The 14,405-nt window shown below is 30.2% G+C and overlaps 1 protein-coding gene across 1 annotated transcript in view; it reads right to left on the bottom strand.

Moving 5' to 3' along the window:
- Positions 1–377: 377 nt before the first annotated feature.
- The window catches only part of LOC111632426 (zinc finger protein 729-like), a 44,076-nt gene continuing 30,048 nt past the window's right edge, over positions 378–14,405 (bottom strand). Inside the window, exons 9-13 of the mRNA XM_023376839.1 lie at positions 9,210–9,362; positions 6,125–6,209; positions 4,251–4,399; positions 2,876–2,939; positions 378–2,104 (exon numbers count right to left, since the gene is read on the bottom strand). Of these exons, the coding sequence (XP_023232607.1) occupies positions 402–2,104; positions 2,876–2,939; positions 4,251–4,399; positions 6,125–6,209; positions 9,210–9,362 (2,154 nt within the window). The 3' untranslated portion in view covers positions 378–401. The remainder of the gene's footprint in view (positions 2,105–2,875; positions 2,940–4,250; positions 4,400–6,124; positions 6,210–9,209; positions 9,363–14,405) is intronic.

Here is a 14,405-nt window from a genome sequence, read left to right as displayed (position 1 = left end):
AATTATTTTATATTTTAAAAATCTGTTGAATGCATTAAAAACTTCTCAATAATATAGTTTGTTGGGTGTTTGTAGGGTGGACCAAAAGTCAGTTTACAGAGATATATTTTTATATCATTTTAACCTGGTAAATCAGATTTAAACCTATTTTTAAGATCAGGATAGCGCGAACTTTAGTTAGAAAGTTTGATGACATACTATAACTTTAGCACAAAGTATATACATCGTATGCAGATATCATTTATGTTAATGTTCGTTATGTTCGTTTTTAAACTATATTGGAACTTTTCTTAATCTTAATCCAAAGGGACTAGTCCACCAGTGGCCAAGTAGATAAAACCACTGGTAATAATTAGTTGCGTGTTCGTATNGCTTGCATACATATTGCATACATAGATATTTTAGTGTTTAGTAAGACAATGTTTGTTAAAAGCAGTTCTATCGTTATAACCTTTTTTACATATGTCACAAATATACTTTTTTCTATCACTGTGAACTATTTCATGTCTTCTCAAAGTGTTTTTTGTTTTAAAATCTTTGTTACATATATTACAAGAATATTTGTATTCATCGGTGTGTATATTAATATGCTGTTTTAAATCACTACTTCGTTTAAAACTTTTGTTACATATATTACAAGTATAGTTGAATTTATCATTATGAACTACTTTATGATATGCCAAATGCTGTCTTCTTTTAAAACCCTTATTACAAATATCGCATTTGAAAGGACGTTCTTCACTATGACTTTTTTTATGTACTCTTAATGAATCTTTCCATTTAAAACCCTTATTACAAATATCGCATTTGAAAGGACGTTCTTCACTATGAGTTTTTTTATGTACTTTTAATGAATCTTTCCATTTAAAACCCTTATTACAAATATCGCATTTAAACGGACAGTCTTCACTATGTGTTTGTTCATGTTGCAACAATATATCCTTCCTCTTAAATTCTCTTCCGCATATCTCGCAGGCATAATCTTTGTGTGTTCTCTTGTGTCTTTCTAAATGGCTTTCACCATATCGAACACGCTTACCACAAATGTCGCAATACACGTTTTTCCGCTGGATATTAGATTTTTTACTATGAATACGTTTATGCTGTCGCAAATTATATGCCGTTTTGAAATATTTTTTACATATATCACAGGAATATTTGTATTCATCGCTGTGTATATTAATATGCTGTTTTAAACTAGCATTGCGTTTAAAACTTTTGTTACATATGTGACAAGTATAGTTAAGTTCGTCACTATGAACTATTTTATGAAATTTCAAATACTGTTTTGTTTTGAAATTTTTGTTACATACCTGACAACAATAGTTACGTTCATCATTATGAGTCTCTTGATGTCTTCGTAGATGCTCTTTACATTTAAAACCTTTATTACAAATACCACATTTGAAAGAACGTTGTTCGCTATGAGTTGTTAGATGTACTCTTAATACGTCTCTCCATTTAAAACCCTTATTACAAATATGGCATTTAAAAGGTCGCTCTTTACTATGCCGTGCACCATGATTTAACAACATACATTTCCACTTAAATTCTCTTCCACATATCTCGCAGGCATGAACTTTGTGTATTCTCTTGTGTATTTCTAAACGGCCCTTACCATATCGAACGCGCTTACCACAAATGTCGCAATACACGTTTTTCCGCTTGATATTAGATTTTTTATCATTTGTTGCAGATGGCTTCTTTCGATCGTTAGCTAGCTGCAAACGTAAGTTTTTATCCGAAATTTCTTTTTGATTTCCAGTTTTGTGTTCTTTCACGTGTCTTCGCAAAAGATATTGCCACAAAAACTTTTTATTGCAGGTTGTGCAGCGAAATGGTTTTTTTCTAATGTGACAGAATAGATGTGTTTGTAATATGCTTTTATTTTTAAAAGTCTGTTTACATAAATCACACGTAAATTCTTGCTTAGAATGCAATGAAAACATAATTTTGAAATATTTCCTTTTAATCTTTTCATAAATTTTATTGTATTTTCTACTCGAAGGAACGTATTTCTTTATTTTGATATAATATTTTAAATGTTTTTCTTTTTCTGAATTGTGCTGAATATCGTATTCTCGAATTTGCTCTTTCTCCTCAACTGAAAGAATAAAAAATAACATAATAAATTACCTATAATATTTGAATAAACATAACATAGCTGCTATATTAAAATGTTAGTGTTGTAGTTGTATAATTGGTAAAGTATATCTAGTATTTAAAAGCAAGGCATCATTTGTTGTTTGCACTAAAAATAAAACATTTTACAATCATAAACTGATTGATTCAGCTTTAGTTTCTTTATCGTAGGCCTACTTTTAAATGAGTGGGAAAAATTAAATTCTTTCACTTTAAGTAGAGAGGAAAAACGCAACGTGTTTTCTAACACAACGGAAATATTTACAGTCGACCCCCCTATAATTACGGTCCCTATAATTACGATTCCTATAAAACTACGAAAAAATATACGTATTTTGGAAATGTTGAGTCGGATTAGTGTAGAATCGATTAATTTTATGGAAGAAAACCTTTCAATCAGCCGTAGTCCGTAAACTTGACACGTGTCGGGCTGTGATTCGAACGACTTGTAAGAAATCGGATTCCTAATAAATTGGAACGTATCTATATCTTATAGGGGGGTCGACTGTACTTATTTATGTCATTAAATTCAAGAATTTAGGCTTATATAGCTTTTAATAAAACATAATAATTCTGATCATCCGAACAGATTTTATTAAGTTCAAATATTATAATAATACGATATATCTAATCCCAGTTAAATGTATGACGGTGGAAACTTGAAAGCAGTTCATCAGCTGCCTTATAAATAATACAAATATAAAAAGTTTGAATTAAGTAACACATTACTTACTTTGGATGTTCATTTCACTCCTGTTAAAGTTTTCGTCTAGAGTGAACAATTCATTCTTGACAGGCTAAACAATATACATGGCAACCATTAATAATCACTTATAATATGTAAACAATAACCAGTTGCTCAATTTTCCTGGTAACATTTTAAAATTTTGGTGCCGCTGTCACTAATAAAACGTTTTTTAAATAAAATATGATATTTTAAACTATTATAGAAAGACAAAAAACTGAATTTTAAGGGTATGGATGAGTTTTATAAATAAAAAAAAAGTTAAATGCGAATAACGAGTATTATTTTGTTATAATCAACTTTTAACTGGTTAAAAATAGAAATTTCAGTGTTTATTAATTTGTTGTAATCTGTGTTTATTTAATTAATGTCTTCACAGTCTTCATAAAAAAATAAATAAATGTGGTATTTTTACTATCGTCGTGTCAATGGGTCACAAAGTAACTTTTGCCAAGGACCTCGTAAATCTTAGGTCCGACTGTATCTCGGGCAACCTTCCACAACACGTGGCCCGCATCGATTGTGAACACGTCAATAAGTCTGAAATATAATCTTATTGTTTATTCTCTAATTTACGTGCACAAAAAGCAGAAATACTCAAGTTACCAACTGAGAGAAGTTTAAACACTATAATTTACATATATAAAAGTAATGTTGAAATTTGCTTTTTACTTTCTCGAATGTCATGTATACATAACAAAATAATGTATTGAAATCTGGAAAATAATGTATCGTTTTGGAAATTTTTAGATTTTGAGATCTTTTGTATTGAAAAAACACGGTGAAAAATTTCGTGAATGTGTATGTTGGGCGTGCATTTTGGTGTTTATTTTATTTAATATTTCAGAATTAATTGAAGATTATGAAACGAAATTAAGTATTGTACGTTGTGTATAATGACCATTAATGCTATTAAATTTGGTAAAAAAAAAAAGTCGAGGGTTGAAGAGATGAAAAATACTAACGTGTACAATCTCGAGTGGATCGGATTTAATGAAGATTTTCTTTGTTGTTAGCATCTATAGTTCTTTGTGAAATGTATTTCTATCATTAAAATTAAACCCTTCTTAATTTTATAATAATTAAAATTATAGAAAGCTTTTATAACATATCGCGCCACAGACAATTTTATTTATTTGTTATGATTAATAATATAAATGTTATTTTTTAAATAAAATCTTTTACCGCCAGGAAACTTACGCAACTCGTTGTCAGATATTTTCTCATATACTATGTATTTTTTATTTTATACAGAATACACCTAAATTCAAAGCTTAATTTTATATTAGTGATATTGAGCTATCATTCAGTAAGCTAATATTAAAATTACACTGTAAAATATTTCGTAATTTGTATTACTTACCATTACCTGTTCATTATCATCTGAATGATGAACAACTTCTTTATAATCTTCAGTCTTTACTTCAATCTTCAGTTTTTTTAAATCAACTTTACATTCTGATTTTATATCATGTTTTACATCATAATTCTCTTTTATTTCATTCTTGATATCTATATTGGAATTTACAGTTTTTATATTAAAGGATTCTAAGAAAAATTTGAAATATAAAATAACACTAAACATATTTTCAATAGTGAACATAACAGTATTAAATTACGTGTTTCACTACATCAGTTATTTGTGATTACAAGCCGAAAACTAGCTATTTGTAACGGCGAATTGGTGTGATGTGTGAAAAAAGTTATAATAAATATGATTAGAAACTTGTTTTCGTTATTAAATAAATCAGCAACAAGAGGTTAATTAAGTTTCTCAGAAATATTTAAAACTGTGTGTGGCTCCATCTCTTATAATATTTTGTTAAATATATTATTAATTATTATAGAATAAAAGAAAAAGTTTGATATTGAACACAGAGATGAGTTTTCTAAGAAATTGTAAATGAGAAAATGATTAAACTCATCATTAAGTTCGACTCTACACGACCCCTTTCCACGTTTAATCACAAAAACTTAAAAGCATCAATCCCCTTAATAAACAAACCTTCCTTCTAAATTTTAGAAATTTTCGACATAAGGCACTGTAATTATTAAACTTTACAAAGGTTGAAGAAAACCATTTTGGAATAATTATTACAGATAATTATTATAAAATGGCATAATGCTAAATTATTAAAATAGGGATGAGTTTTATTTATCATCATTAACCCTGGGCTCATTGCTCGTTGGTGTCTGACGACTTTTTCACTATTTTCTTCCATTTCTCTCTATCCATTGCCGATTTTCTCAATTTTTGTACATTTGCTTTATACCACTTCACGTCATCAATCCATACTCTATGGTCTGCATCTTTTGTTTGATCCACCCATAATACCATAGACTAAAGTCTTAATTTTTCTGTTTTCATACATTCTTGTGATGTGTCCAAACAGTTAAAAGTTTTCGTTGTATAATATTTTGTAAGAGATTCTTTTTCATGTATATCATATTATAAAGTTCTTCGTTTTTAACTTTCTGCATTCATTCTATTTGAAAAATCTTTATATAACAGTGTCTCTTTTGTCTAGGCTTGAAACTGGCATGTTTTCTCTAAAGGTTGCACGGCAGAGTTGTTTTATTCATAGATACATAAAATTAGTATTTTTAAAAAGTTAGGGACTGTGAGAAGTAACAAAACACCCCTGTCTGAGCACTCAATAATGAAGAAACCATTGTTTTCAGAATATAACAGATATTGAAAAAATTGGAGACCTATAAATTCTTACTGTGTTTCAGGTTTTTCTTCATCTCGAAAACGAAAGAAGATGAAAGCCGAGATCAGATAATTTGAAAAGAATAGGAGCACGAGACACCGATTAACTGTGTACGAACTTTTGGCGAAGATCGAAAGTCACGTTAATAAAATATTTTCTCCTGAAGCAGTTAATAAATGACCAGCACAACTCCATTGTCAAATGAAAAATATAAAGTGCAGAGGCAAGCCACTATTAATTTGAGATGAAGTGCATATATTTTAAAATCTAAAACATTTAAATTAGACTTTTATCCGTTGTAAGATTGTGTTCAATTGAATTGACAATTTTAAATGTGTCAACTGAATTAAATGTTATCGATAATATTAAATTCTATATAAATCCTTATTCACTATACACCATGTATTCGCAACGTTTTTCAAACGTTATCATCTCCATTTATATGAATATAAATTTATGTACTACCTATTATTCTTATCAGTAAAAATAAGCTTTCATAATTTACAAGTATTTAGCCTCTTACTTCTTTCGCTTTTATATCCAAAAGGACTCCAAATAGTGGATCCGTTTGTGTTGTTTGTGGAAATTAATTTTCCTTTAATATTTATCTGAAATAATAAAAGATTACGTTATATTATTGGATAGACTGACCTTTATAGAAAATCAAATAAAAAAATTATTTAAACTGAAGCATAAAAATACACTTACTGAATAATGCTTTTAAAATATGGCCTACTTAACTATCTTTTAATAGTAGTGCCTTCGTCTATTTAATACGTTTCAAAGGAAAATTTTGAATTCAAACAATGTGAAATTCCAGATATACACTTCGGAGCCTCCTGCCGAATTAAATAAATCTAATACTATATGAATATATAAATAATAGTTTATTAAGAATCAGACTGCAATTTGAAAATAGACTTATAAATTCCCACTTTACTTAGTCTGTACGACTGTTTAATAGTCCATTCTTAATTTCGACAACAGAGTTACATAGGCGAAAGCCGAGACCAGATGTGGAAAATTTAGAGGCACGAGGCCTGGATACAAGAACTCCCGATGAAAATCGGAAGTAACGTTATTTTGATTCTTTGTAAAACAACTTAGGTTTTGTAAGGACGCCGTTTGGGGGAAGTTCTTTATTCCCTATCGTCGGGATGGCTTAAGGTCTACGCGTATGTGGGTGGCGGTTTTTAGGAGGCAGCAAAAGACAAGTGTTTCACAAAGAAACTGTTTATTTTTTTGAAGATCATGCTTACAAATGATTGATAAAGTAGTAGATTTCTCTGTCCTGGCGGTTGGATATCACTAATGGTTATCTTCTCGTCTAGCGGTGGTGGACCCCCGGGGCGATGACGAGTTAAAGTTCGGAGTAGTAAAGTAACACAAGATAGCGGCGAGCTGAAGCACCAAGAGAAGAAAACAACGATCACAACAGGTGTACTCGACAGAAAGCTTTCATTTGTCCATGAAGTCGGAGTTTTATAATTTTTTCGGGACAGAATCTTTGCTAATTGGTTAAACCTTTTTCATCTCGCTTCCCAATTGGTCACCTGTGTCCAGGGGCCCTGGTCTCGAATTTTTCGTTTTACAACTCCCAACGTGTTGAAAGTGTCACGTGGTACCATCTCATACTCTGACGTCAAATCGGTAGTCTAGAGTTTTAACTCACGTGCTTTCCCATCTCACCATGCGAGTTGCTACTCACGTTGAGTCGAGCATGTGAGATTGCTACACGAAAGTGAAAATGGTTGACAGATACGCTATTCTGATCGCAATCGAAGCGTTAGAAAGAGACGAAAGAGTCGTTTAAGAAGGCAACGAATTTTTCGACCACGAGTAGATGCCATTTCTTTTCGTGTCAAGTCAACACTAATAAAAAAAATTTAATTCATAATTGATAAAATTATACAGCAATTTTTTTCCAAAAATAAAAAGAAGTATCTACTGTAATTCATCGAAAAAGATAATTAAATGATAGTAAATTATATGTATTAATTATTAAGAGCATATTATACACTATATTACGATTATTCGTTTATTAATCGGAAGTTTTAAGTTTTGATTAATAAATAATCTTAATAAACAAAACAATTTAAGAAATAGATCGAGGAAGAAAACTATACGAAGAAAAGATTAAATTAAAATAATTTTTCCATTGTACAATGGATTTTTTAGCACTAATACACAATTAATTTTTCAACTACTGTAATTCTCTCCACAAATCGAATTGTCTTTTTCTTGTAAATTCGTTGTCGAATTTTCCACTGATCATTTTATTATTATTTTCTATATACTGTATGTTTCTAATAGTTCTTTTTGTTCTTCGCTTCTTTTTTTAAAATAAAACATTGAGGGTTTCCATTTTGTTTCTGCGTACTATATTGCTATAAGACAAAACTTTTAACTATAACACGTGTAAACGAATTCACGTTGATTTGTTTACAACTTGTTACAGTTAAGTTTATTGGTCGAATCACTATAGTCACAAATTCAGATGCATTGTAAATAATTTCATCATGCCTAACGATACACGTAAACAAGTGAATATGACCTACTTCCGCTTCACTTTCGAGTTCGTTCGATGGATCTAACTCCAGACTACCGATTATGCGAGTCATTGTAATAAGAGTGAGTTCAATGATGTCAATTCGAGTACAACACCAAAAACTCGAGACTAACGGCCCAGGTGTAAATGGAGCTCCGTTTAGGGCGCGAGAAAAGTCGGCTAGAGATTGTCTATTCGACACCTTCCTTTAGACTCTGATCGCGTTTTATCGATGACTATGAACCCACGCTCATTCTGATATTTTTCTAGTTTCGTTTTGCTTTCTAAACTGCGTCTTAACTTTTAAATTTTATTTTTCTATATCTAAAATTTTTTCCCTCTACTCTTTATGAGCATCGACGTCAAAGTCCGATGTCGCTGATTCGACATTTATATAATTTTATTATTTATACCACGGAGAATAACAAAAAAACTATAGTTTTGAAATATGTAAAACACTAATTTAAGTTATATTTTACTACGGACTTTCACACACCACACTACTTCCCTTCTCCTTCCACTTTTTTCTTCTCTCCTCTCCACTTCTATTCCTATCTCCCACACCCTCCAATAAATCTCTTACCCCCGAATACACACCCTGTTTTAGTCGGACCCAACACGTGGCAAAACTGTGTGGATGTTACAGTAATCTTACGGCATATTAATCTTGGATTAATATCTCCATATATTAATCTACAGGAGAAAAAGTGGATCAAACGTGCCTCATTATGATATTATGGTAATATTATGATAGAATGATTGTCGTTAGAGAGCGATTTTACCTTTCTTGTTTCATATAGTCGATAATAGTAATAAGTCGTTTCTAATATCAATAACAATACTATAGTATATTATGAGATATCACGTGTGTCTCCAAAGTTCAACGAATTCTTTGCAAAATGAAGAAGTTATCAGGCCTTACGATAAGCTCGTAAGGCCATTATTTATACAAATATACTGTTTAAAAATATGTTTTTCTATTTCCAACTTCATATTGTAGCATTTTAGTTGTGTTGTAAAGCTACACTGAATTCTTATAAAAAAAAGTACTTTTACTCACCTCTAAAGGTTCCGATTTAATTGTTTTATAACACTTCTCATCTGTATTAAATTCTCTCTTGAAATTTTTAATATCAACTTTAAATTTTTCTTCTTTTCGTTTAATTGTAAAGTCCGAATATTTCGTTTCTAACTTTTCTTTTATTTTCATTTTCTCCATTTACGATATTCTCGTATTCTCGATATTCAACGATCTATTCAAAGAGCAATTAATTAATTAACTAAAGTTCATTTGAAATTTAAAGCAAGCAACAAAGACGAGTAAACTCATTGCTCTTGTTCACGTTGTAGCAGTAAATAAGGGGTGCACCCTCAAGGTTAACTGAAGAAACTCCAGTGATGACGCGTCACTAGCACACGTGATACTTTGCAGCTATAAAATTACATGTTATATGGTGTTTTTGTCAAAGTATGGATATGATGAAGGGTGGTGTCGAGGAAAGACATAGAATGAGAGGACTAGAAAGGAATGTACGTTAGAGCAGTGTTTCTTAACAAATGGGCCCGTAAGAAGTTTGCCGGGGGCCGCCAAATTATGCAAAATTTATTTCAGAATATAATAAAAAGAAAATTGATGTATAACCGAATATCATATTAAAAAGTGAAATAAGAAAGATAAAGTTTTCGTATTTAGTTTTTTTTTTTTATTTATTTCTTATTTCTCCCTACTTACAACTTTGTTAGTACAGAAGGAATAAATGCAAATATGCTACTTACACCGCAGTATTTACTTCTTTTATTCGAAAGTAATTCTAAGAAACTATTAATGCTTGGAATTTTAAAAATAAAGCAATAATAACAAAAAAAATTATTACAGATAATTTAACAAATAAATTTTATTTAAAAAACGGGAGTCACAAAAAAATTATAAAATATTTGGTGAGCCGCGAGTATAAAAACATAATTAAGAACCACTGAGTTAGAGCACAACACATGTTAAAAACTACAGTCAGGATCAGAGTACACTTCCCTTAACAGAGTTTACATAACTCAACTCACCTCTCGCATAGCAGAGGAGAGGGCGCGACGATTTCAAGGGCAAAGGTGACATACAAACCTTTCTAACAGTTCTTAAAACTCATCTATAAATATTTATATTAAGAAACTAAAAGTGAAATATTTAATCATATCCTTAAAACCTAAAAACTTCTCGGTTTACATTATACTAGGTACTGTACAGGGACGAATCTAAGTTTTTAGGAGAATAGCGCTAATTAAATTTCAATGGAGCCCATTTTCGTTAAATTAAGAAGTTTTAAATTAGGGATTAACATTTATTTTTAATAACATAAAAATCAGAGTCTAAATATATATATATATATATTTATGTTAATAGAAACGTATTAAAATTTATGATAATAATTCAATTTTTGTACCCCCTTGGCACTTCGGGTCCCAAAACTTAATAGCTCTTACCTATATTTGCCCCTGACTAGGTAGCCTGATAGTTTAATGTTAACTCTTTTATAGTCTAATTAAAAAATGAAAAAGCTGGTAAATTTATAAAATAAATAAACAAAACTACTAAAAACATGAAAATGAATATAAATTTGATTGTTTTTTTGGCGAAACAACACTTAAATAATTTTTAATTAACTTTTTTATACTTGCGAACCACTAAATATTTCATAATTTTTCTGTGACCCCCATTTTTTAATAATAATTTATATTTGTTTAATTATATATAATAAATTGAATTTTTTTTATTATTGCTTTATTTTTTATATAATAAATGTAAAACATATCTTTATTATTTCATTATATATTCAAATAACATCCAAACTCCACAATTAAACATAAAAACTCATTAATTTTTAACAAAAAATAAAAGAAGGAACATTTAAAAATTCATTAAGACAAAACAAAAATATTCGAAAATATGTACTAGCGAAAGGCAGCAAATTTTGCATTGCTGCTGAAAACTATGAATGCTTGGAATTCCAGATATAAATTCTACACGAATTTATATCTGGAAATCCAGATATAAATTCTACACGAATTTATATCTGGAATTTCAAGCATTAATAGTTTCTTAGAATTACTTTGTTATAAAAGAAGTAAACACTGCGTAGTAAATAAATAAAAGAAGTAAATAAGAAATAAATAAATAAAAACAAATACGAAAACTTTATCTTTCTTATTTCACTTTACAATACGATATTCGGTTATGCATCAATTTTTTTTTTTTTATATCTGAAAGAAATTTTGCATAATTTGGCTGCCCCAGGCAAACTTCTTATGGACCTCCTAAGGGCCGCGATTCCTCTGTTAAGAAACACTGATATACACCAACGCTCCCTAACCCATTTTTCCTTCTGTGAGAGACTTGGAAATATTTTTAGGAAGAACGTTTCTATGAAATTCACACTTTGTGTCCTTACTAGAGATTGTAAATTTACCGACTTTTTCATTTACCGGTAATTCGGGGAAATGAAAATTAAAATACCGGTTTACCGATAAATTACCAGTAAATTTTTTTTGAAAAATAAAATTAATTAAGATGATAAAAAATATAAGTCATTATGATTTCTATTTTACATTTTTTATTACAAAAATATCAAATTTAAAAAATATAAAAATTAAAGTGTTATTCTAAACAAACTATAATAATAAATATAGAAATAAACAAAAATAAAATAATACAGAAAAATAAAAATACAACAGAAATAATACTTAGTACCTAATACCATTTTATTGATTACCATTTTTTAAAATTAACTTCTCAAGAAACTTAAATTATTTATAGTCTTATCTCCTAATTTTGATCTACAGTAATTTTTGTACAAAATAATCCAGATCCCGAGAATACCCTTTCTGATTCAACACTTGTTGGACGAATGGTCATTAAATTAAAATTAAACAAAAAATATCCTACATAAAATTAATAATGAGGTATATTGTTGCTTACACTTACCTGTTTTTTTTTATGTTCCTTTACCTTTTTTAAATATCTATAAACGCAATATTTTCCACATAGAAATTTTTAGTATGGATTTTTCATTTACCGAATTACCGGTAAATTTTTGAAATTTACAGGTAAGTTTACCGAATGTTTTTTTGTCAATTTATCGGTAAACCGGTATACGATCCGTAGTCCTTACCTTACATTGTTCTTCAAATCCGGAAATCATTAAACGCAATGTTCCTTCACACACGTTTTAAGAGTTGAGCAAATGTTTATCAATGAACTTAACTTTTCCCTACGGTCATTGTCCAATACTCTGCCTCCAGTGCCCGCTGTCACCGAATTCCTTCTTATCGCCCTCTAGATTTACTAGCCATCAATAGGGGGCCACATTTAGGGACAGCTGCGCTAAACAGTCCAACTTCCTACACGTGTTGGTAGAGTAGAAATCTTGTTTCGACGGTTCTAATTGGAGGATTATGCGCATAAAATTAAAGTCACCCTTACACAGAGCAGTTCCCTTAAGTCTGCCACGTAAAATTTGTTGCCTGTGTGAAAGAAAGACAGAGTAACTCCAAAATTCCAATACCGCCGACAAACATAGAAAATAAAAAAGGAAAAAATTCGAAGACGAAAAGAAATATCTCCGATTAAAAAAATAATTGTGAAAACATTAAAGGTACTGTACATTATATTTAAGTTGATATGTGAACTCTCTTTCTTCCCCTACCTCCATTCGAAAGAGAAATTCGAATGTAAGATAAACCAGCAACCAGTCACGCAAATTTCTCGGCAACAATTGAAATTTCGGTGGCGTCATCTGTATCATATTTAATTTTTGATATTTTATATATATTTAAATATTATAAAATGAAAAAACTTAAGAGATGAGTTTTATAAAAACTTACGAGTAAAGTCGTCATTAACTCGTTAGCTTATATCTAAATCCATTGTCGATATTAAAGACAGACAACCCAACGATAATAGTTTATAGGTTAATGAATTTTCATGTTTTAGTACAATTTGATTCATAATGTACTATACAATAATTGCAAGAACTTCTTGTAAAATTGACTGAAAATCAACATGATTTTTGGTTTAAATCAAATTTAGCAATTAGTGTCTCACCAGATTTATAAATTACAAATATTGTATGAAAACGCAATAGAATGTATTGCAATAAACTGATTTTGCAGATGTTGCGGCGCGATTGCTGCATACATAAAGAAAGAAAAACGTGAAAAATTAGAGAAATGATGGAGAATGGAGCTACACACAACAGAGAAGTTAACTAATGCCTACGTCACTCGATCACGTAGAGTATTTTTCTATAAGCTAGCCTCTCATACATTGAATGAGTAACTAAAATGACGAAATTACGGAAATTTTCCATCTTCATTTTCTTAATTTATGATTTGCTGTCGCATTCTCTGCGCTAACTAGCGTCGGGTATCTGAAGCTGACTCGTAACTCCTCAACTCGAAACAAAGAATCAGCGAGAGACGGCGAGAAAGTCGTAACTCACCGAACTGTCTCCGCAGTCAGAGAGCGAAATAAATGAAATGAAAGGAAAACCGTACAGAGAACTTATAGGAAGACTCCTTTATCTGGCGAACTCGACACGCCCAGATCTAGAAGTTGCTGCTAGCATGGTTATCCGTTTCTGATCTAATCCAGGTATCGTTCATTGGAAAATGGCCAAGACAATACTCCTGCGGACGGGGAACTTTTTTAATCATTACCCCAAAATATTTTTGTGTAAGTTGATATTACCCCATGGCGAAGAGCAAAAGAAAAAAACGAAATCGCCTCTTTTTAGCATCTTTCATATTATAGCCTCCCATGATAATTTTGAAAAGAAAACAATAACTAAAAATTTAATTTAAACATCATTTATTCAATTTATCAATGTAATACCTAGTAATACATAACGGTAATAATAGTAATATAAGTAATATACAGTTGAGGAAAAAAAATTCGCCCCCACAGAAAATATAAGTAAATGATAATTTCTTGTTATTTTGTAATTCATATGATATTTTTCTTGTATAATTAGACTCTAATAATACAAGAAAAACATCATATGAATTACAAAATAACAAGAAATTATCATTTACTTATATTTTCTGTGGGGGCGAATTTTTTTTCCCTCATCTGTATATAACAAATTGAAACCCATTGGGGTACAATTGAGGGTTGACAATTTGGGGTACTGTAACAAATAATAATAATAATAATAATACCTCTCCCGTGGTCACCACCTGGTCGTGGTGGGAGAGCCCAGTAATTTTA

The sequence above is a fragment of the Centruroides sculpturatus genome, unplaced genomic scaffold, assembly GCF_000671375.1.
Source record: "Centruroides sculpturatus isolate CEXI.00-Female unplaced genomic scaffold, Cexi_2.0 scaffold651, whole genome shotgun sequence".
In the NCBI taxonomy this organism is placed as follows: Eukaryota; Metazoa; Arthropoda; class Arachnida; order Scorpiones; family Buthidae; genus Centruroides; species Centruroides sculpturatus.
This window is presented reverse-complemented; position numbering and strand designations above follow the sequence as displayed.